Source organism: Mesoplodon densirostris, chromosome 6, assembly GCF_025265405.1.
Source record: "Mesoplodon densirostris isolate mMesDen1 chromosome 6, mMesDen1 primary haplotype, whole genome shotgun sequence".
Classification (NCBI taxonomy): Eukaryota; Metazoa; Chordata; class Mammalia; order Artiodactyla; family Ziphiidae; genus Mesoplodon; species Mesoplodon densirostris.
In genome coordinates this window covers 37,836,070-37,860,350 of record NC_082666.1, presented here as the reverse complement: position 1 = coordinate 37,860,350, position 24,281 = coordinate 37,836,070, and the positions used below count along the sequence as shown (strand labels likewise).

The following is a 24,281-nucleotide window of genomic DNA, read 5'->3' as shown; positions in this document are numbered from 1 at the left end:
GTTGATTATTATCTACATCTATTAATTCATTAGGGGTTGCCATTTGGATTTCAAAAATCTGGTATTGGGACTTCATCACCCTTCACCTCCAGATAGGATGTAGCATGTTGTGTCAGGCAACATTCCCACTGTGACCATTATAAAAAGACAGATAAATTGCAAAAATTATATTTTAAAATTTGTTAGCTATGGAAATTATGAGGACTAGATGAACTAAAATTTTTAGAGGAAAGAGCCAATGAGCTGAGTGTTTCCTCTTCCCTTGGGATCTTTGCTGATGCTTAGGAGTAGACTAAACATCAGGTATGTCCCAAACAGAGAGAGACTACTGGGGGAAGGAGACATTGGTAAAAACTAGAGGAGCTCCAAACACAAGATCAGTTTTTCCCCATGGGACATTTAATGAGTTTGGGGGTGGTGTGGAAGTCCAAGGGCTGTGCCAGAAAGGCAGAGGGAAACTTCTGCAATCTTGTGGGGCATAGGAGATAAAATCCTACTGTAGGGTGGGAAAGCAACAACCTTCCTCTCAATACATTTGCTAGTTTTTGAACCTAATGGGGAGGAGGCTAAAGAATCTCAGCTCAGAATCTCTGATGGGCAGAAAAGTCAAGACTGAGGAGTCAGAGACCTTCCAGACTCTTAATCAACAGCCTACGAAGATAGTGCTCGAGAGTAGGGACAACCAGAAATGGACCAACTCTTAATAAATCTGTGATCCTTTCCTGACCAGCTCAGTCTATAAGATTAGCTCCTCACTCTATCTGCTTCACATAGGGTAAAGAAAGTCCTTTCTGGTGCAAGATTGTATATGAGCCCCCGTAGTGAGTCCCTCCCTGCCTTCTGGGGTTGAATTTTAATTTCTGTGTGTGTGTGTGTGTAGTAAATATATAGGAGACATAAAATTTGCCATTTTAACCATTTTTAAGTGTACAGTTCAGTTGCATAAATTACATTCACAGTATTGAGCAACCATCACCACTATTTTCACTTTTTTGTCACCCCAAACAGAAAATCTGTAATCACGAAGCAATAACTCCCCATCCCCCTTCCCTTATTCCCTGGTAACCTCTAATCTACTTTCTATCTCTATGAATTTGCCTACCCCAGGTATTTCATATAAGTGGAATCATACAATGTTTGTCTGGCTTATTTCACTTAGCAGAATGTTTTCTCAAGATTCATCCATGTTGTAGCATGTATCAGAACTTCATTATTTTTTATGCCTGAATAATATTCTATTGTATGTATATAACACATTTTATTTATCCATTCATCATTTGATGGACACTTGGTTGTTTCCACCTTTTGACTATTGTGAATAACAGGCAGTGAACATTGATGTATAAGTGTATGTTTGAGTCCCTGTTTTCAGTTCTTTGGCATGTATACTCGGAGTGAAATTGCTGTGTCATATGGTAATTCCTTGTTTAGCCTTTTGAGGAACCACCAGACTGTTTCTACAGCATCCATACTGTTTTACATTCCCACAAGCAATATATGAGGGTTCCAGTTTCTCTACTACCCTGCCAACACTTTATTATTTTTCCTTTTTTTTATAGCCATTCTAATAAGTGTGAAGTGGTACCTTATAGTGGTTTTAATTTGCATTACCCTAATGCCTAATGATGTTGAACATCTTTTCATGTACCTGTTGGCCATTTGTATATCTCGTAGTCACCCCTCATACAAATAAAAACACCAACAAAATAAAGACATAGCTAACTATAGTTAAAAAGTAGGGTCAAAATGAGAAGAGATTAAAGTGGATGGTGAGAAGATGTAATTTAAACTCTAAGCTTTAAGGGATGAACTGAGTTTTGAGTTTTATGCCTGTATGAAGCATGACTCCTGACATCTTACTGCTGATTTTGTATTGCCTTTTAATTTCTGTTCTCTCTTTTTTTCCTGCCCATCTTTGCTTGAGTACAGTATAGGATTCTTCTTTATATCAGTCAGCAACAGCCAGTTACTGTTGCCAGGATTCATCTGAACTTTGAGCTAATGGTAAGACTTCCTGTATTGGAATCATCAGTCCTTTGGGATTGGTTTATAGGAGAGATTGATGTGTGCGTACCTGGTGGGAACTAGGTCCACTACTTCCGCTCTGGAGAGGAGAGTGGATAGCTTTTTTTTTTTTTTTTTCCTTTTTTTGGCTGTGTTTTGTGGCTTGCGGGGATCTTAGTTCCCCAACCAGGGATTAAATCCGGGGCCCCAGCAGTGAGAGCACCAAGTCCTAACCACTGAACTGCCAGGGAATTCCCCAGAGTGGATATCTTAACAGAGCCTCTTGGATAGGTCTCTTGGCTGCCTTCTGGGAATGTGGACTAAGGGGTGATTGGTGGAGGGTGGGAGGGAAGAAGAAAGTTCCCTGATAGCTCTCTTTGGGTCCACCTGAGTCAAGGCCCTTCTACATGAGCTTAGGCAGCCAGATTTATCTGCTACGCTGCCTGCAGTTGAGTTAACCCAACATTTCTCCTTTCCCCAGGTTCGGCCCAATAACTATAGCACCTTTTATGATGATCAGAGACAAAACTGGTCCATCATGTTTGAGTCTGAAAAGGCTGCTGTGGAGTTCAATAAACAGGTAATATCTATATATTTTTTAGTGACAAACATGAAAAAACCCACTAAATTCATCAGTTGAGCTTACTGTATTTTAGGGAAATAATAAGAATACTTATTGAAATTGCTTGAAAATGAGACTTTAAGGAGAAAAAAATGGCTAAATGTAAACTTACATCTTTAAAACACTTTCCACTTCATAAATTATCTTAAGGAATAAACACAACTATCTTTTCAAAATAGTGTTTTAAGAGAATTTTTTTTTTTTTTTTTTTGGCAGTATGCGGGCCTCTCACTGTTGTGGCCCCTCCCGTTGCGGAGCACAGGCTCCGGACACGCAGGCTCAGTGGCCATGGCTCACAGGCCCAGCCGCTCCGCAGCATGTGGGATCTTCCCGGATCGGGGCACGAACCTGCATCCCCTGCATCGGCAGGCGGACTCTCAACCGCTGCACCACCAGGGAAGCCCTAAGAGAATTTTTAAAAGTTATTTCATGGTCATTATAGAAAATTTAGAAAAGCATTTTTTTAAAAAGAATCATTCATAATCTTACTACCCAAAGTAATCACTGTTAATATGTCATGTTTCTTTTTTTTCTATTCATGAGTTACATAAGTAGTTATAGTCCTTTAAGAGCTCTTGCTTATTTTATTTAATGATGTAAAATGCATCTTTCCCCACCTCATGAAAAATTATTTAGAAACGTTTTTGAAAGCTGCATAACATGAATGTTCCTTAATTTATTTAATCATTCCCTTTCTTTTAGGCACTTAGATTATTTTCAGTCTCTGAGATAAATGATACTGTAGTGAGCATCTTTGTATACAAATCTGTCTTTTTTTTTCCCCTCTCATTATTTCTTAGGCTAGAAGAAGTGAAAGATTGAATCAAAGGGTTCATATATTTTTAGGTTCTGTATACACTTTGGCACACTGCTTTTCAGAGAGATTGTACTATTTGACATCCCTATCAGTTCTCTCACTATGCCTTTGCCAACATTTAGAATTACTATCTTTTTTCCTTCTTAGTCTTATTTGCTTGATAAAAAAATGACTTCTCATTGTTTTAGTTAGCATTTATGTGATTGCGATAATGAAATTTTTTAAACAAAATGAGTAGAAAGTTTCTAAGGTGTACTATGTTTAAACATTGACTATAGAAAAAGTATTCCCAAAGATGTATCTGACTTCCTTGCCTAGAATCTGTGCTAAGGTAATATGGGTAAATCTGTTGGTGGTAGAGATATGAATTCTGGGAATACAGCATGGTTTTGTAAAGGGCCTTTATTTTATTGTCTTTAGAAATGCATTTTGAAATTTTTTAGAGGCTCCCCTAGCTTTCACAGGTTCCCAAACACTGAAGCAGCAAATCAGTATAGTAATGATAGCTAATGTTTATCGTGTACTTACTGTTATTTGCCAGGCACTGTGCCAAGTACTCTACTTGTATTAGCTCAGTCTTCATAACTGCCCTAGGAAATACGCAAAGCTTTTATCTCCATCTTACCAAAAAAAACTCTGAAATAAGGTTCGCAGGAGTTAAGTTATTTGACTGAGGTCACAAGTTAATAAGTGACAGTGCCCAGATCTGTACCCAGACAGTCTGACTCCAAAACCATACTTCTTAGGCACTTTGATTCTTGGCAAGATTACTGACTTTGGAATGGTTTACTTCTAAACATGTAATATGTTTTGCTAGTGGGTGCCACTGTTTGGAAAAGAACATTAGCAATAACTGAGTGAGTACTTACTGAGCTTAAACTAAGTTAATGCTCCTTTGATTTCATCGCACAGGTATGCATCGCCAAGTGCAACAGCACCTCTTCCCTGGATTCAGTGCTGTTACAGGACCTTATTGTAGTAGAAGGCCCTGCTGTAGAAGTTGGAGATTCTTTGGAAGTGGCCTATACCAGCTGGCTCTTTCAGAATCACGGACTGGGCCAGGTAAGAAAATGTACCCTGCAAGTTCTTTTGTAATTTAAATAGCATGAGAGCTATTCAAATGTAAGGTATTATTACTATGAATTGGTGCTTTTGGCAAATAGAAATCTTTTAGGAGCCCTGCTTTAGTCTCTACAACTGCTTTTGGGGCATAGCCATGAAATGCTAATGTATAAAATCTGCTCAGTGCCACTATGTCTCTTCTACTTAGAGAAAGGAAACCAGTTTTGCAAGTATCATTTTTGGTAATTGTTCATATGTATGTCTCTTCCTATACAGTTTTAAACTTGAATATATTCTTATGGGATTAGGTCTTAAAACTTTTTAGACTTTCCTCACAGTTGTTTCTCCGTTTTTCTTATACTAGATACTGTGAATAGATTGGGCTTGTTTTGTATTTATATTATTAAGCCCTCAAAAGTAGTGTGGTATGATAGAAAGAGCTTTCGACTATGAGTCCAAAAAATGTGGATTCGGGTCCCAATTTTATCCTAACTTGACTTTGTCGAGTCATTTAAGCTCTTAATTTTTTTTCCTGTGAATGGAGCTTAGTGGTGCTCACCCTGCTTTCTTGGCAGGATGGCTGTTGGCATCAAATGAGATAATTTATTTGAAAATTCTTTATAGATGAAAATATTTTTAAACACTTGGTAGGAGAAGTTTATTTTTTTCTAAACCTGGAAAATCCTTGCCTCAGTGATATTCAGTGTGATAACACCTTTAGCCATGATGTGGTCTCTTCTTTTCAGGTCTTTTAAGAAGTATTTTTCCAGTTTATTTGACATTACCTATTTCAGAAGTACTGTGCTGGTGTGTATTAAGTTGAATATCATAATGATTATTATTATTTTTGAAATTGGCTAATCTTGTTTATTTTGATCAACTTTCAGGTTTTTGACTCCACTGCTAACAAAGATAAGCTGCTTCGCCTGAAATTAGGATCAGGAAAAGTCATCAAGGTAAAGGCTTAATTTTAACTATGTTATTATTATATATGGGTTTATCAGTTGCAGCAGGCTTAATTTAGAGTGAATTTTGTAAAATTTCTAACCTGGGTATATTTTTGGAGAATCTGGAAAGGCTTGGTTAAAAAAATAGGAAGAGAAAAATGTGCTATGTTACCTACATTTGGGAAATTTTTACCTGTGAAACAATATATTGAAGAAGGGTACGTTTCTTTTCTCTAGTCCCTACATTTTATTTTTCATCCTGTGGTTCTGAGGGAACTATTAAATTCTTCCTATCGCCTAATTGAGAAAGAGGTGAAACTGTTTCTTCTAGAAGTGTATCATAATGGGTGATTCTGATCTGTCTGGGATGCTTTAAATCATGGTGAGAAGCAAGTACATCATAGCAGGAGGAACACTGGGATTGGAGTCTGAGGACCTGGGTTCATGTTGTGAATTTCTTCGTTAGCAACTGTGGAAGTATTTTATAAAGTAAAGAGTATTTTAGGGACTTCCCTGGTGGCCCAGTGGTAAAGACTCCACACTCCCAATGCAGGGGCCCTGGGTTCAATCCCTGGTCAAGGAACTAGATCCTGCATGCTGCAGCTAAGAGCCTGCATGCCGCAACTAAAGATCCGGCACGTGGCAACAAAGATCCCGTGTGCTGCAACTAAGACCTGGCACAGCCAAATAAATAAATATTTTTTTTTAAAAAAAGAGTATTTTACACATGTGGGGTATCATTGTGTCAGGACGTACTGATACATTGTGAAGTACTCATTTATCCATGTGGCAGAATGGTTTTCTCCATAGCTTTGTTTATGACTCCTTTTCCCAGAATCCTTTGGAAACTTTTTCCTGTAGATCATAGCAGTTGGGGCATGACCCTTAAAGTTAGACTCATCTAGTGTTGAAATCTTGGCTTAACAATTTACTAACTGATCTTGAGCTAGTTACTTAACCTCCTTAAGCCTCAATTTTCTCTTCTGTAAAATGGAGATATTGCTATTAACCTTATGAAGTTATTTTAGGGATTAAACAACGTAATGGAAGTAAAGCACTTAGAAAAATGTGTTTAATAAGTGATAATTTTTGGGCTTCCCTGGTGGCACAGTGGTTGAGAGTCCACCTGCTGGTGCAGGGGACACGGGTTCGTGCCCCGGTCCAGGAGGATCCCACATGCCGCGGAGCGGCTGGGCCCGTGAGCCATGGCCACTGAGCCTGCGCGTCCGGAGCCTGTACTCCGCAACGGGAGAGGCCACAACAGTGAAAGGCCCGCATACCGAAAAAAAAAAAAAGTGATAGCTTTTATTTCTATTTTAATGCCATTCTTCTGTTCCAATTTCTCTCATCATCTAAGGTAAGTATATTTCATACAGCCCCGGATATGCTGGCTTTTACAAGTGAATTGAGAAACAGATGTTCTTATAACCAGTTGGGAGGGGGGAATATAAACCCGATGATCCTGTACTTTGTTTTGTCTTATGAAAAGATTTGTATCTGATGAGCTTTTCCTCTTCTCTGATTCCTAAAGAGCTGGGAGGATGGAATGGTGGGCATGAGAAAAGGAGGGAAGCGGTTGCTCATCATCCCTCCAGCCTGCGCTGCTGGCTCTGAAGGGGTAATAGGATGGACTCCATCAACAGACTCGATCCTGGTGTTCGAGGTGGAGATTAGGCGGGTGAGTGAAATTGTGCTGTGTTGTGTTTGATGAGTCCTCTTTGCTAGTTAAGTAAAATGAATAAATAAATGTGTCAAAAAAGATTCTGAAGATATCTTTTTTTTTTTTAAGTAGAAATGGTGTAGTTGGAAGGAACAACAGCTTTGGAATCTAAAGGCCAAGGTTTATGTCCTTCTTGGCTCTGTATTCATAGTCACTTCTCTACACTAACCTTCTTTTTATTTAAGCTGTAAAATAGTGATTCCTGCCCAATGTTCACACCTTTTGATTTAGTAATTCTATGGCTACAAGTGTATGCTATCAATATATTTACATAAGAGTGCAAAGATACCTGTATATAGATAGATAAATAGAGATAGATACATAGTTTCCTCCCTCTGCCACATTGTGATAGTAAAAAACTGGAAACAGCTTAAGTGTCTATTATTATGAGACTGGTTAAATTATGGTTCTTCATAGAGTGGACTTCTATGTAGTTCTTAAAGAATATCCAAAATCTATTTTTAAGTGAAAGAAGCAAGTTGCTAGACAGTATGGGGGGACTTCCCTGGTGGTCCAGTGGTAAAGAATCCGCTTTACAATGCAGGGGACGCGGGTTCGATCCCTGGTCAGGGAACTAAGATCCCACATGCTGCGGGGCAACTAAGCCCGTGTGCCACAACTACTAAGCTCCCGTGCCACGAGACAGCCCTCATGCCGCAAACTACAGAGCCCACGCACCCTGGAACCCGCACCCCACAACTAGAGAAAACCCACACGCCACGACTAGGGAGAAAACTGCGCACCACAACAAAGAGCCTGCGCCTTGCAGTGAAAGATCCCGCATGCCTCAGTGAAGATCCTTCATGCCACGACTAAGACCCGATGTAGCCAAAAATAAATTAAAACAAACAAACAAACAAAACAGTATGGGTAGTATGATCTTGTGTTTGTGTGTCTGTGTGTATACAACTGAATATATGCATATGCCCATATATTCATATAAAATTTCTGGAGGCATTAAAAGAAATGAAATGATTTTCTCTGGAGAATGGAAATGGAGTTCAGATACTTCTACTTTTTTACATTCTACCCTTTGTACCATTTAAAAATTTTATCAAGAATAATTTCTATAATAAAGTTTGTAACAAATTGCGGTTAATTAATGTCCCCCCCCACCAAAAAAAAGGCTCTGTTTGCTTTATACTGTGATTATTAGGTCTGAATGTGATAATGTTTGCGACTATAAACTATAAAGTACAATGCAAATAAATATTATGACCATCCTCATTGTGGTGGTTATTCCTGCTGCAACAAAGGATATGCATTTTTTATTAATGACTTTCCTAATTGGACACCCTTATCTCTGGTGGGCATTCCAGCCCTCTTTGACTGACGTGCTTCCAGCTGCCTTTTTCACAGCTTTTATATTCTTTCTCAATTTTCCTTTGAGTTTGAGGAAGTCAAGGGTGGTAATAGATAACAAACCATTTCGAATCCATTAAGACTGACATTTTGTAAACATAAGAAAAAAATACCCTATTTTACCAATAATCAAAGAATTACAAATTGATTATTAAACTGACAAGGCTTGGGGAGTTCCCTGGTGGCCTAGTGGTTAGGATTCTGGCTTTCACTGCCATGGCTCACATTCAGTCCCTGGTCGGGGAACTGAGATCCCGCAAGCCGTAAGACGTGGCCAAAAAAAACAGGGCTGATACAGAACGATAATACCCAATGTGACAAGAGTGTTAAGAAAGATTTATATACTACTTACGGAGTATAAAGTAGTTCACCCTTTATGGTGTGAAATTTAGTGGTATATATCAAAAGTTTAAAAAATAAGCATACCTTTTATCTAACAATTTCACTTCTGGGAATTTGTATTTTGGAAATGATTATGTGCGAAGAGAGATAAAGCTATTCTTAGAAGTATTGTTTGTATAGAAAAAATTAGAAATAAATTGAATATCCAACATATAGGAATTGGTGAAATATATTTTATGATAACATATTTATGACTTGTGTTCCCAAAATCCTTTGGAGACTTTTTCCTGTAGATGATAGCAGTTAAAGGCATGACCCTTAGACATACTCTTCAGTAGTTAAAAAGGATGTTGTTGATTAATAATTTAGTTAACGTGGAAATATGTTAATATATCAGTGAGTGAGCAAAGCAGGGTACAAAACAGTATGGCCCCATTGTTGTAAAACACGTGCACTTACACACACACACACACACACACACACACACAGATAATATAAGTGCAAAATATTACATCCAAAATTCTAACAACGTTATTGCTTAGTGGTTGAATTGCAGGTGATTTTTACCTTTTTTTTCTCTTTTGGCTTATCTACATTTTCTGATTTGCCTACAGTGAATAGGTAATGACTTGTATAATGAAGAATAAGTAAAATGAAAGGAGAATGGAGGGGGAAGCATGCCTTTTTTTGTGGTTTATTAGCCTGTTCCATCTGTGGTTGATCTTTCCCTAGGTCAAATTTGCTAGAGATTCTGGCTCTGATGGGCACAGTGTTAGTTCCCGGGATTCTGCAGCCCCTTCACCCATACCTGGGGCTGACAACCTCTCTGCTGATCCTGTTGTGTCACCGTCCACATCTGTTCCTTTCAAATCAGGGTAAGATACTGGAGTTGTATAAAGCTCTTTTATTGTCCATTTAAATGATTCTTAGAGGGGTTCAGAAATAGGGACATAGTTGAAAACTAAAATAATTTTAAATAATTGGGAAAAAATGGGATGAGGGAAATGGGGAAAGTAATTGCATCAGATTTTCTGACAAAGGATTAATATTCATACTCTATAAAAGCACTAACTTAGATATAAAAGAATACCTGCCAAACTCTGGAAGAAAATTGGGCAGAAGGCATAAACACAAAATATATATCCAAGGAAAGAAATGTAAATGATAAGCATTTGAATGGAAAATTGTCCATCTTCACTAGCTTTCAGAAATTATACAAACTAAAGAAGAGTTAAAACTCTGTTTTACAGCAATTAAATTGGCAAACATTTTAAAAAACAATTTGTTTATACAGTATAATCTAGACTCATGATTATGGATTTTGTTTTTATCTCAGGATATGTCTTATTTGCTTTCAGGGAGTCAGTTCTTCGTTCCAAATCTAACTCCCTCAGTGAACAGCTTACAGGAAATACAGTGAGTATATAAGTCTATCTCCTCATCCCCAGTTGGCTAGAAGGGTTTCATGTGCCTAGGGTATAGTAGGTTAGAGGAAAAAAAAATGTTGAAAAATGTTGATTTAGGCTAGAAATCAGTGGTTACTTTATTCATTTTCCCTTACTTGAGAGTCAGTATAAATTAGCTTGGGCTTCTGCATCAACAGACTTGGATTCAAATCTTTATTCTTATAAACATGTGGCTTTGAGGAAATTACCTGACTTCTCTGGTCTTCAGCTTCTTCATATGTCCACTCTTGCCGCTCTTATTCAACATAGTTTTGGAAGTCCTAGCCACGGCAATCAGAGAAGAAAAAGAAATAAAAGGAATACAAACTGGAAAAGGAGAAGTAAGACTGTCACTGTTTGCAGATGACATGATACTATACATAGAAAATCCTAAAGATGCTACCAGAAAACTACTAGAACTAATCAATGAATTTGGTAAGGTTGCAGGATACAGAATTAATGCACAGAAATCTCTGGTATTCTTATACACCAATAACAAAAAATCAGAAAGAGAAATTAAGGAAACACTCCCACTTACCATTGCAACAAAAAGAATAAAATATCTAGGAATAAACCTGCCTAAGGAGGCAAAAGACTTGTACTCAGAAAACTATAAAACACTGATGAAAGAAATCAAAGATGACATAAACAGATGGAGAAATATACCATGTTCTTGGATTGGAAGAATCAATATTGTGAAAATGACTATACTACCCAAAGCAATATATAGATTGAATGCAATCCCTGTCAGACTACCAATGGCATTCTTCACAGAATTAGAACAAAAAATTTTACAATTTGTATGGAAACACAAAAGGCCCCGAATAGCCAAAGCAGTCTTGAGAAAGAAAAATGGAGATGGAGGAATCAGGTTCCCTAACTTCAGACTATACCACAAAACTACAGTAATCAAGACAGTATGGTACTGGCACAAAAACAGAAATATAGATCTTTAGTACAGGATAGAATGCCCAGAGATAAACCCATGCACATATGGTCACCTAATTTACAACAAAGGAGGCAAGAACATACAATGGAGAAAAGACAGCCTCTTCAGTAAGTGGTGCTGGGAAAACTGGACAGCTATATGTAAAAGAATGAAATTAGAACACTACGTAATACCATACACAATCCAATTAAAAAATGGGTGGAAGACCTAAATAGACATTTCACCAAGGAATACATACAGATGGCCAAGAGGCACATTAAAAGATGCTCAACATCACTAATTATTAGAGAAATGCAAATCAAAACTACAACGAGGTATCACCTCATGCAGGTCAGAATGGCCATTATCAAGAAATCTAGAAACAATAAATGCTGGAAAGGGTGTGGTGAAAAGGGAACCCTCCTGCACTGTTGGTGGAAATCTAAATTGATACAACCACTATGGATAACAGTATGGAGGTTCCTTAAAAAACTAAAATATAGAACTACCATATGACCGAGCAATCCCACTACTGGGCTTATACCCTGAGAAAACCATAATTCAAAAAGAGTCATGTACCACAGTGTTCATTGCAGCTCTATTTACAATAGCCAGGACATGGAAGCAACCTAAGTGTCTGTCAATAGATGAATGGATAAAGAAGATGTGGCACATATATACAATGGAATATTACTCAGCCATAAAAAGAAATGAAATTGAGTTATTTGTAGTGAGGTGGATGGACCTAGATTCTGTTATACAGAGTGAAGTAAGTCAGAAAGAGAAAAACAAATACCGTATGCTAATGCATATACATGGAATCTAAAAAAAAAAAAAAATGGTACTGATGAACCTAGTTGCAGGGCAGGAATAAAGATGTAGACATAGAGAATGGACTTGAGGACACGGGGTGGGATGGGAAAGCTGGGGCAAACTGAGAGTAGCATCAACATATATACACTACCAAATGTAAAATAATTAGCTAGTGGGAAGCAGAAGCATAGCACAGCGAGATCAGCTCGGTGCTTTGCCGTGACCTAGAGGGGTGGGATAGGGAGGATGGGAGGGAGGCTCAAGGGAGGGGATATGGGGACATGTATGCATATGGCTGATTCACTTTGGTGTACAACAGAAAGTAACACAATATTGTGAAGCAATTATACTCTAATAAAGATCTATTTTAAAAATAAATAAAAAACAAAAAAAAGGAAATAATTCTCACAGCCCCTCTAAGTGTTCCTGTGATATGTTTATAAAGCACTAAGCTCAAAGCCTACATAGAGCTTGTCTTCAGTAATCTCTCGAGATTTTTATGGGGTTTAAATGAAATGATGCCTATGGAATTTTTAGTATTGTGTCTGGCATATTGTAAGAGCTCAATTAACATTAGCTCTGTTATCATAATTACTGGTAATGCTACATATCTTCATACTTTCATTCTCTCAGAGGAATTCTACACTAATTCACCAATTAGTTGACTTCTATCAGGTTTCTGGGCCTCTGTGTTTCCCCAACTGTAACATGAGAAGACTAGCATACTGTTGTAGTAAAATTTGGATTTGAAGACCTTTAGAAGATGTACACTGTGTTTGCTCCTGCTCTGCCTGGTCCGTGAAGGCATCTGAGTTTGCTACATGTGGATGAGATGATAGCTGAAGTGCTTCAAGTTCTAAAGCTCTGTGGCTTGCACCTGCCACATTGGGAAACAGGATAATTGTATGGAATGAAATTGATGATTAATTTCTCTCCAACACTAGTTTATTTGCTTATATTCAGTCCAAAGCAGGAATTAATTAAGCAAATAATTGATCTGATATGTGTAAAAAGTGATCTAAACCCAGAAGGTTAAGCCAGAGAATCAAGAAAATTGAAAAACAGTTTATAATCTCAGATCTTTGAATAGCCGCAACAATTGTTCAGTATTAGTTCTTTTGTAGTCTCAAGGCACAGCTACTTTCGTCACCTATTTCTAAGCTTCAGTAACTTTTGGTAGACTAATGCTCTCCAACCTTTTTTCTTCTTTTCTTTTTTTACAGTTTTGGTTTTTTAATTGAGGCAAAGTTCACATAATATAAAATTAACCATCTTTTGGTTCTTTTTACATTTAAGTTTTTGTTTTTTGTTTTGAATAGGTAATTACATTCATATGGCACAGTTAGCAAAACAATATAACAAGATATACATTGAGAAGACTCATTCCTACCCCTGCCCCCATGTACCCTATTTTATCTCATCCCCAACCTTGGGTAACTGCTTTTATTAGTTTCTTATGTATTCAATGTTTCTTTATGCAGATGCAAGCAAATAGGGATGTATATTTTATTTTCCCCCTTTCACAAAAAAATAGCATATTATATATATTATCTACCTTGCTTTTTATAATAACAGTATCTTTCCATGTTAGTATATAGAAAGCGTCCTCATTTTTTTTTATCTTTAGATCACAAGATTCCATTGTGTGAATATTGGTTTATATAACTCGTCCTCTTTTGATAGACCCAACGGTTTTTGATTATGTGTCTCCATTAGTTAAGAAAAAATGATACACCCTCTCAGTATATGTCCGTTTACAAATTATATACATAAAGTACTCTCCATCCCTGTAAACAAGTTTAATGTCTGATGTTTACTGTAGCTTAAAAATAATTTTAAAATAGAGGTCATGGTCATTTCTTTTTACACTCATTAGATCATCTTGTGCACCCTTAGGAGTATACACTCTGCTCTAAAGGCTGCACTTTGAACCAGTTAATGCATACAGAGGCGTCTAGCTCAGGGACTAGTATGTCATCAGTGCCAAGTCAGTGTTAAATGAACCTAAATTTAGAACACAGAGCTCCTGTTTTCTTTTTGCCCTAAATCTCTTCTGAATATTTAGCTGCTGAGTTGCTCTTGGGCTTTTGAGAGGTTACTGTTATCTAAAATGCCTCCCTCCCTTCATCTATACTTTAGTTTTTTATCTGTAAAATGAGACTACTTATGCCTGGTAGGGAGACTTGATTGCAGTGAAGGAATATAGATGAAATCACTTTGTCCATTCCAACATATAGGGAATTATTTTTCCTACTGTTATTAACTGTGACCCATGTATGTATCTAGGCAAGAAATCTTTAATTCTCATTTTCTAGAAGATAGTTTCAAATAGATAAGGCAGGGGGTACTTATTGAAAGATTTGATATAAGAGCCAAAAGACCGTAGAGTTGACTGAAGGTAATGAACCTTGATTACAGTGATTTTTGTGACTTTCCTCTCCTTTTAGAATCCTGATACAGTCAAGGCCAAGTTGATCTCTCGGATGGCTAAAATGGGCCAGCCCATGCTGCCCATTCTTCCACCACAGCTGGATTCCAATGATTCAGAAATTGAAGTATGTCCCACTGGCTGTCTTAGAATGAATAGTGCAGATGTTGCTGTCTTCTGTTCTTTTAACTGAAATTATTGCTTTTTCTACCTCTAACCCAGAATCATTATTTAGAGAGCTTATATTCAAAATGATACAGGTTGGTATTGGTACATGTGTTTCTGCTATAATTATCACTTCCCCTGAGAAATGGAAGCAATTCTGTATATCTGCCACAAGAACTGGGCAGTTTTAAGTAGTTAATTTAGCTTTCTACTAGAATCTCTGTTGTCAGCAAACATAAGCCTTTAGGCTAGGCAGCATGATGCCTGACCCCTAAAAGAATGAATTCATATTTGTTGATTGAATGTTTAGATTATCTTGGGAAATGTTGATTTTTCCACTGATATAATTTAATATGAAGATCACACTGTTGTAGGAATTCCCTGGCAGTCCAGTGGTTAGAGCTCAGCACTGTCACTGCCAAGGGCACGGGTTCAATCCCTGGTTGGGAACTAAGATCCCACAAGCCATGAGGTGCAGCCAAAAAAAACCACTGTTGTATCTTTTGGCTTTGTATGTGGCATGATTTTTTTTAATTAATTTTTTTTTTTACTGCATTGGGTCTTAGTTGCGGCGTGCAGGATCTCCCATTGCAGCGCACAGGCTTCTCTCTAGTTGTGGCGCGGGTTCCAGAGCGCGTAGGCTCAGTAGTTGGAGTGCGCGAGCTCAGCAGTTGGGGTGCACAGGCTCAGTTGCCCCGCAGCATGTGGGATCTTAGTTCCCCGACCAGGGATCAAACCCATGTCCCCTGCACTGGAAGGCGGATTCTTAACCACTGGACCACCAGGGAAGTCCCCTGTGGCATGATTTTTCTGAAGTTCAAAAATTTTATTGCAATCAGCTCTATCAATTTTTCCCTTTGTTTTTTGCTTTTGACATTATGCTTAGAAAGCCTTCCCACTTTCAGATACTGTAAACATCACATGTCTTTTAAAAATATTTATTATTATATGTTTAGATCTATTATTTCATATTTAATCCATCTGGAATTTGGTGAGTGGTGAGAAGTAACTTAATTCCAACTAAGTTCTTTTCCCATTGGTTAGTTCCTTATTGAATAAAATAATTCTTTCTCAACTGAATTGAAACACTTAACAGTGATTAATTTTTAGGATTCTTTGATATTGATGTAAAACAAAGCAAGCGTGATGCTTTTGAGGAAAAAAAATTTCAAAATAGGCTTTTTTTCACAATTTTGTTTTATTTCTTCATGGAAAAGCTCTGTGTAGATTTAACATTTTAAAGGAAGATAGGATTTCTGGGACCTGTTACAGGATTGATTTTTACCTGGTTTCTGGAAATGAAATTTGGATAAGATAATATTCTTATTAAAAATTTTAGGTGCTAATTATTCATTATAGAGTAATGTAAATTAAAAAGAGGAAACATATTTAACAAAAAGGACATTCTTTTTTTTTTTTTTTTTTTTTTTTTTTTTGCGGTACGCGGGCCTCTCACTGTTGTGGCCTCTCCCGTTGTGGAGCACAGGCTCCGGATGCGCAGGCTCAGTGGCCATGGTTCACAGGCCCAGCCGCTCCACGGCATATGGGATGTTCCCAGACCGGGGCACGAACCCGTGTCCCCTGCATCGGCAGGCGGACTCTCAACTGCTGCGCCACCAGGGAAGCCCAAAAAGGACATTCTTTATACGTTGTTTCATAATCTGATTTTTTAACTTAATGTTATATCACGAACATTTATGTTAATATCAGTAATATAAAAAAAGTAAATAAATAAAACAAAGCTTTATCACCTTTAAAGATAATCCAGTGCTCTGTTACATTGATTTATCATGATTCCTTTTACTCTGTTGTTAGACATTTAGGTTGATATATGTAATGATGTAAAACTGGGATGCCTTTCCAGAAATGCATAATACATTTCTGAGAATATTGGGAAACAAGAGGAAGTTCTGAAGTAAAAGAATGTCAAAGAGATTTCACCCCTTGGACTGTAGCATAGCAGATCACCGTCACTGTGTATTGTGCCTCAAGTTTTTCTTTTCCTTGAATGAATCAGGAAAATGTTTGTATGTTAACTTTGTTTAGAATTATAGTAGGGACCAACATTGCTTTGCTTTTATGAAGAGAAAGAATGAGGGGGAAACACTCTAAAACTATATTGTCAAAAACAGCATCGTAATGAGGCACAGTGAACCCTACTCTGTCTGATTTTCTTTGAGTACCTTGAGGTCTGTGTATATTATTTGGCAGAAGAGAAAGGCTGCATTATTCCCTGGGTTTCCTTGTAAGAGGCCCTAACTCTGTGGAAACAGACTAGGTCACTCTGAAGGTAGCTAGCTGCTGGTTTGCAAAATGATACATTATGGGGAGCAGTCACTCTAGCTGCTTCAGACAAAATAACATCAACAACTTATACTGGAAATTAACTATGATTATTTGATATAATTTACAGGGAGAAGGGATCCTACTCCAGTATATAATAGAGTGCTTTCTTCCCATAGCCCACACCTTAAACTCTTGCCTTTCTGCTTGCCTTTCCTTCCTCTTCTTTGCCTAAAAGCACTGGTTGTAAGCAGGTTTAGGGTGGACAGTCACCCTCAGTCTTCAATTAAGGACCCATAGACAGTAACCAAAATGCTCATGCTGTTGCAGGACGTGAATGCTCTTCGAGGAGCTGGGCAGCCTATGGTGACTCCGTCCATCCAGCCCTCTCTTCAGCCAGCCCATCCAGTGCTACCACAGATGACCTCACAAGGTAAGGAACCTCTCTGAGGCTCTGTGGCCTTGAATTGGGTCGGTACCAAAGTTGTCATCATTGTTCCTTAAAATGTTAGGCTGCATTGTTTTAGTATTGAAAACTGAACTAGAGTATAAAACTTGTCAGTTTGGGGCCTCCCTGGTGGCGCAAGTGGTTGAGAGTCCGCCTGCCGATGCAGGGGATGCGGGTTCGTGCCCCGGTCTGGGAGGATCCCATGTGCCGCGGGGCGGCTGGGCCCGTGAGCCATGGCCGCTGAGCCTGCGCGTCCGGAGCCTGCACGTCCGGAGCCTGTGCTCCGCAACGGGGGAGGCCACAACAGTGAGAGGCCCGCATACCGCAAAAAAAAAAAAAAAAAAAAAAAAAAAAAACTTGTCAGTTTGTCCCTGGGTAGGGCATTTTCAGACGTGGAGATGTATTTGGTCTGCTTGCTGTGTCTTCTGCTGTGTTGCATTGTCAGTTTTGGAAATCGGCACTCAGCTAATGAGCCATCTCCCTGTGTGTAATTCTGCACTTTGTGTCAGCTGATGGCGTCATAGGTCTGAGTCACGTGCATCTGAGCATGCCCAATTTCCTTCCACTAGCCCATTGCTGAGACTCCAGTAGAACTGATTTTAGGAGACTAGGTGAGAGAAGTGGTCAAGTCTGAAGGGTGGTGGTGTGAAAGGTGATAGTCCAGACTTATACCAAGAAGCAAAGGATGGATAACAGTGAAAACTTCTTGCTTTATCTTAGCACCTCAGCCATCTGTTTCTGGGCTCCAAGCACCGTCTGCTGCCTTGATGCAAGTTGCATCTCATGATTCCCACTCAGCTGTATCTGGAAACACCCAGTCCTTTCAGGTAACAACATTTTTAAACCATATCAGTTATAAGCTATAATTGATTATGGTTCTAGTCAGTCTCTTTTCTTCTTCTTGCACGACTTGTACTGTACCAGTTCCTCACAGAGTTTATAATTTTTCTCCTTCCTGAACCCCTACTTTCTCATGTCTAAACAAGCAAAGGATTACCTACCTTATAGGTGGTTGTAAAGATTTCGTGCAAGAACAAGCAAAGCACCTGGCACAAGGCCTGGCACATAGTAAAAGCCCAAGCAATGTTTGTTTGTTTTCCTTTTCACATATGTCTAATTGAGGGCTATAGATTCAAGTCTTCTGTGTTCTCTTCTGTCAAACAGCTGATAGGCCAAGATTCTGCACTCCACTCAGCAGAACAGTTGTGGTGGAGGGTCAATGGATGGAGGCTGTGAGAAAATACAGCTGAACTCTTTGTCTAGTTATCCTCCAAAAGTGAGCTCTTAAAAGTAGGGTTTTTTCTGTTTTCACAGAAGGCAGTGGCAACAGCCTGTCTGCCTCTGCTGACTGTTTGCCTGGACAGTGGACTCTTTCTTTTGCCCTGACACATTTGATGGTTAAGACTTAGACTTAACTCCCCATGGTAACAGACCCTCACTTCCTTGGTGATTCTTGATGGAGGGATCAGAGTGATGGTGGCCCAGCTATGCCCCATTAAGAAGGGGTGTATCAGAATTGAGAAAAGTCCTACCTGGCCCTCTCCCCACTCCTGAATGGACCTAATGTAGAGTTATATCCTATAGACTAAGATTCTTTTTTAGTAATGGATGGGTGGTTATACCAATCCCTGGAAATGAGCTGGATTTCCTTAATTCAAGGAAGAACAACCATCATCACTAAAATGATAGCTGCTGTTTATTGAGCATTTATTGTCTTCCAGGCACTTACTTACCAGCTGTTAGGAACTTTACCTATATATCGCTTCATTTAATCCACACAACAACCCTAAGAAATGGTACTATTATTTTCATTTTATAGTTGAGGTGGCTGAGGCTCAGAGGAAGATGAGAGCTCTTGGTCATACAGATAAGCATCAGAATTTAGAAGGGGAGAGGCATCCTTTGGAAACTGGTGGTTTTAGTTTGGAATCGCAGTGAACACCTCTTCTTTTACCTTAATGAAACCAAGCATCGTTTGCTTAGTTTTAAATTTTTTTAGACCATCAATAGGCCCAATGGCCAGGGGATGAATTCCTACTTAATTAAATCATCACAAGAGGACTGGGGAGTGACCTGAGACATGCTTCCCTCACTCTCTAGGTATGACTTTGGTGACCAGGCATCACTGGATTACATACATGACTCTTCTGCTGCAATTATTACCCAATACCAAACCCTGGTCTCATACATCTCCAGCTTCAATAAGTTTGAGTCTCCTTCCAGTTTAGCTACTTTATTCCATCCAAGACAAATTAAGCAGAAAAGAGAGATATGACTGTTTTATAAGCCATCTGTAACTTGGCATTTTCTCAGCCCTATACAGGTATGCAAGCCTACGCTTATCCTCAGGCACCAGCTGTTGCTTCCCAGCTGCAGCCCATTCGGCCCTTGTACCCTGCACCGCTCTCTCAGTCTCCTCATTTTCAAGGTAGGAGTTTCTCATCTTCTGCTCTTGCTGTGCTTTCCTCCCTCCCATCCCTTTTTCATTTTGACTCCAGTAGATCTCTGCCCTTTTTTTCTTTTCTTTTTTTTAAACAAGTTAGTTGAGGTATGACTTACATACCGTGCAATTCACTCGTTTTAAGTGTACAATTCAATGGGTTTTTTAAGGATGTTTACAGAGTTGTGCAACTATCACCATAATCCAGCTTTAGAACATTTACATCATCCCCACAAAAACCCTCATGGCCACTTTCTGTGTTTTGTTTCTTGCATTTTCTCCTGCCAGCCCTTTTTTTTTTTTTGCGGTATGTGGGCCTCTCACTGTTGTGGCCTCTCCCATTGTGGAGCACAGGCTCTGGACGCACAGGCTCAGCGGCCGTCTTCCCGGACCAGGGCATGAACCCGTGTCCCCTGCATCGGCAGGCGGACTCTCAACCACTGCGCCACCAGGGAAGCCCTGCCAGCCCTTTTTAATTCCTCTCTCAGAGTTGCTCTGTAGGGTTCATAGCTAATAGTAAAAGAGTAAAACATTGGAGGAAATTGGGAGAAAACATGATGACTGTTCAGTATCTCAGATGAAAACTATTTTCTTAAAATTTTAAAGTTGTGAAAAGAATATACTTCTATAAAAAGGTCAAACAACACAAAAAAGTGTGAAGTGAAGTTAACTGTTTTCCATCATTAAACCCCCCTGACCTTAGGAAACAGTCCCTTGGGTAACTTTTCAGATATCTTGTATACATGTACAAGTGTGGTTGCCTAGTGTAAAAAACAAAGCAAAATAAAATGCACACAGCTGGGATGGTATCCTGCCTTCTTGTTCTGCAGCTTGTCTTTTGTACAGTAATCACTTTGGGTATTAAGACAGTGGTAGGAAGAAGCAAGTATATCCCACAATGAAATTTATGGTCCTGGAATGGTAAGGGTTTCCTGGGTGCATCCTTTGTCTGGAAGCCCTGCCCTTCTCCATCTGGGAAACCACTGAATCTGTCTTCTCCTCTGCTACCATCCCTCTCTCCTCTCCTTCCAGAGACATAACTGTATACGTGTGTCACCAAAGAGTTAATATTGCTTTTCTCTGTGCTTCTTTTGTACCTTGTAACCTCGTACATGGTTCATTCTTTGCACTTACAACACTCTGTTATAATGATCTGTTTGCGCGTGAGTCTCCTCACCAGACTGACCTTGCCAAGGGCAGGAACCATGTTTCATTCCTTGCTGTATCCTTGGTACCTGGTCCAATACCTGGCATGCAGTTGGGTGAATGGAGAAGCAATCTGAGTTGCTAGTGCACTACTTGTGCCCTTGAACCAGACTGTATCACTTGATGCATTTTGCAGGAGGATAGCTGGTTATTGTTAGCTTTGGAGCCATTTTGTCTTTAACCCCTCTCCATCTTCTCCTGACAGTGTAAATCACCTACAGCATTTTCCAGTATTTGGAAATGTTCATTTCTTTCTTTCCTCTGTTGATAGAGCTGTTGGCTTTTCCTCATACAGTATCCTCTGCTACAGTTTCATAAGTTTCTTTTTGGCTTGTGTCTGTTCAGGATCAGGCGACATGGCTTCATTTCTCATGACTGAAGCCCGGCATCATAACACTGAAATTCGAATGGCAGTCAGCAAAGTGGCTGATAAAATGGATCATCTCATGACTAAGGTGACTGAGTCATCTCATGACTAAGGGGCTGTGTTGAAAGTGGGGGTATAAAGAGGGGATACAAACAGGGAGCAACCAGGGCTATAGGTAAACTCTTCCTAGTTTCCTGTATTCATAGTAGTTAGTAGTTACTTCCCTAGAAGGGTCATTTTATTTGGGGATCCACTTAGCAGAAGAAAACTCCTGCTTACATTGGAGATTGTCTCAGAAACTTATTAACCTCAAACAAGTAGTCAGACCTTGGGTAAATTGTATTTCTCCTTTTAAAAATTTCATGAAAAGTCTTTCTGACACTCCTTTTGTAGGTTGAAGAGTTACAGAAACGTAGCACTGGCAATTCCCTGCTCCTTCCTAGCATGTCGGTGACAATGGAAACAAGCATGATCATGAGCAACATCCAACGAATTATTCAGGTGAGAGTGATCAAGAGCAGAGCCCTCTAATACGTATAAAATAGATAACTAATTAAAAAAGTATATCAGTAAAAAAAAAAAGAACAGGGCTCTCAACCTGGAGATCTTGCCCCTGCTCTCTCTGGAGATATACTACTGTTTGAAACCTCTACTCCAGGAATAAGAGCATGTGATAAATGCTACACGGAGTTGGGAAATTCTGGAAAATCCGTTATGGCTTAATTACTCCAAGTGACTTATCACTCTATTATCAGAAGGAAACATTTCTTTTTTGACCATATTCCAAAGTTTCCGCTTCATTTTATAGCCATTTATACATTTAGTCTATTGGATGTAGTGATTTATATCCATCACGTAGAATTTGATACATTGTTTTAAGTATTATATTTATGTGGACATAAGTTCTAGATTTTTCTCTCAGCTATGTAACAGTTATCACCTGTCAGTTCAAGCTGATTCCCTTTTATCTGGTGCTTTTCTCTTAAACACTTAAGTTAAACATCATATATTTTGAATTAGGAAAATGAAAGATTGAAGCAAGAGATCCTTGAAAAGAGCAGTCGGATAGAAGAACAGAATGACAAGATTAGTGAACTAATTGAACGAAATCAGAGGTAATGACAGGTACGGGGCACTGGCTAGGATGGACAAAAAAGGGTTTAGTTTGTAAATGCCCAAGTTAAATAAGCATGTTTGTTTACAGAAGTTTATGTGTATTTCTGTTTCCTGCCTGTCATGTGAATTACTGCTTGTTGACTGAATGGGATTTCAGGAGAAAGGGCTCAGGAGGCTGTGATGTCATGCACACCTGCGTTTGAATCCTGGCTCTGCTTCTCATTTGTTGTGTGGCTTTGGGCGTTTTATTTATTCCTACCGGCTCTAGTTTCCTCATCTGTAAAAGCAGTGTTAGTGCCTAGAGAACTCCCGATGTCAACTCTTCTCTCTTCTGTGTGGGCTGACTCTTCTTTTATCAACCAGAACTTCACTGATTTCCATATAAAACCCAAGCATTGTATAATTTTTCTAGATCCTTCTGAAATTTTTTTTTTGTGGGGAGGGGTCAGGGGAACATGTTACAGCAGCATTTCACTTTAAAATATCATCCTCCCATATTTCTCTTCTCCAGTGTCTCTTGTCTCCCACATGGAAGGGGGAAGGGGATTGGCTTTCTTTTCTTCCCTCCTTGCGGCCTTCATACTCCTGTCTCTTTCCTCTCTTATTTCCCCTCACCACACATGTTCAAATTCCTCTCCTCTTCATTCTGCAAATTCAAAGCAATTCACCCCGGTCCAGGTTCCTGCCTCCAAACTTGCTTACTGTAGATCTTCGGAAAACAAAATGCTTTCAGGTTGTTCCTGATGAAGGTATAGAGCAATGCTCTGACAGCTGAATGTATTGATACATTGGGTTATACCTGGTGTGCAGTGAGTGCTTGACAAATGTTTTCTTTTTCCCTGTCTATTTCACAGGTATGTTGAGCAGAGTAATCTGATGATGGAGAAGAGGAACAACTCACTTCAAACTGCCACGGAAAACACACAGGCAAGAGTTTTGCATGCTGAGCAAGAGAAGGTAAAGTAACTGGAGAGAGAAAAGCCCAAGTCAGGATGTGTGGAGCCAAGGAGTGTCCTCTGTACGTCCTTACCAGTTTGCCTTTTAGCAGAATTTTTGCCATCATTGAGAAGAGAACTAGAAATCTTCCAACAGATTTTTAATATATCCAACATCCAGATTTCTGTTGTATAAATGCGTTACAGTAAGTTGACTCAAAAACAATCACTGATGTTAGTAATCTGGTTAAGGTAAGGATTATACAGTTTATTAGAAACTAATCCTATTCTGCTGAAAAAAATCAACAGACAATTTCTGTTATGCCACATAGCAAATATTTATTGTGAAGTTTGAGATTGTTTAGTTTGCTCCTTCATCTGTGTCTGCCAAAGCATTTTAAAGTTTTGCTGTTTGACTTCAGTCAGTTCAGAATTAGGTATTTTGACCTGTTTCTGAAGTAGCTATAAGGAAGGAAGACTGTTGTGGGTCTTGGGTTGAGATGACTGCTTTTGAAGCCCCACTCCTCCTGTCTTTGCTCCAGTGACACTGTTTTTCTGAAATGAGTTCCTTCTTGTTTGGGCTCCCCCTCATCAGCTGGGGCATCGCGACCCTTTCATCAGCTGTTTTCTCAGATTTAAGAAGTGTTTTATGTTTTGTATTTGAATTTTTTTGAAAACATGAAAATTGAATGGAATGCACTTTATAACTTGAGATAGGAGCTTTTGAGTGATTTTCCACTATGCTTGTTCTTTGGTGAGAGTGACCATCCACCCCACTGCCTCTCCTCTGGAATTCATCCCCTCCAGTGGTCTTAGCTGCTGCAAGGCCCT

The 24,281-nt window shown here is 39.0% G+C and overlaps 1 protein-coding gene across 2 annotated transcripts in view; it reads left to right on the top strand.

Moving 5' to 3' along the window:
* FKBP15 (FKBP prolyl isomerase family member 15) overlaps positions 1 to 24,281 on the top strand; it is a 56,322-nt gene that overhangs the window by 16,044 nt on the left and 15,997 nt on the right. The window contains exons 5-19 of one of the 2 annotated variants that reach the window (XM_060101380.1): positions 1,930 to 2,004; positions 2,486 to 2,584; positions 4,356 to 4,505; positions 5,393 to 5,461; positions 6,984 to 7,130; positions 9,609 to 9,751; positions 10,235 to 10,292; positions 14,510 to 14,617; positions 17,269 to 17,371; positions 18,107 to 18,213; positions 19,700 to 19,814; positions 21,378 to 21,487; positions 21,793 to 21,900; positions 22,420 to 22,514; positions 23,370 to 23,442. In XM_060101380.1, the coding sequence (XP_059957363.1) occupies positions 1,930 to 2,004; positions 2,486 to 2,584; positions 4,356 to 4,505; positions 5,393 to 5,461; positions 6,984 to 7,130; positions 9,609 to 9,751; positions 10,235 to 10,292; positions 14,510 to 14,617; positions 17,269 to 17,371; positions 18,107 to 18,213; positions 19,700 to 19,814; positions 21,378 to 21,487; positions 21,793 to 21,900; positions 22,420 to 22,514; positions 23,370 to 23,442 (1,560 nt within the window). Of the gene's footprint in view, positions 1 to 1,929; positions 2,005 to 2,485; positions 2,585 to 4,355; positions 4,506 to 5,392; positions 5,462 to 6,983; positions 7,131 to 9,608; positions 9,752 to 10,234; positions 10,293 to 14,509; positions 14,618 to 17,268; positions 17,372 to 18,106; positions 18,214 to 19,699; positions 19,815 to 21,377; positions 21,488 to 21,792; positions 21,901 to 22,419; positions 22,515 to 23,369; positions 23,473 to 24,281 lie in introns of both variants that reach the window. The other variant, XM_060101379.1, reaches the window with a different exon arrangement.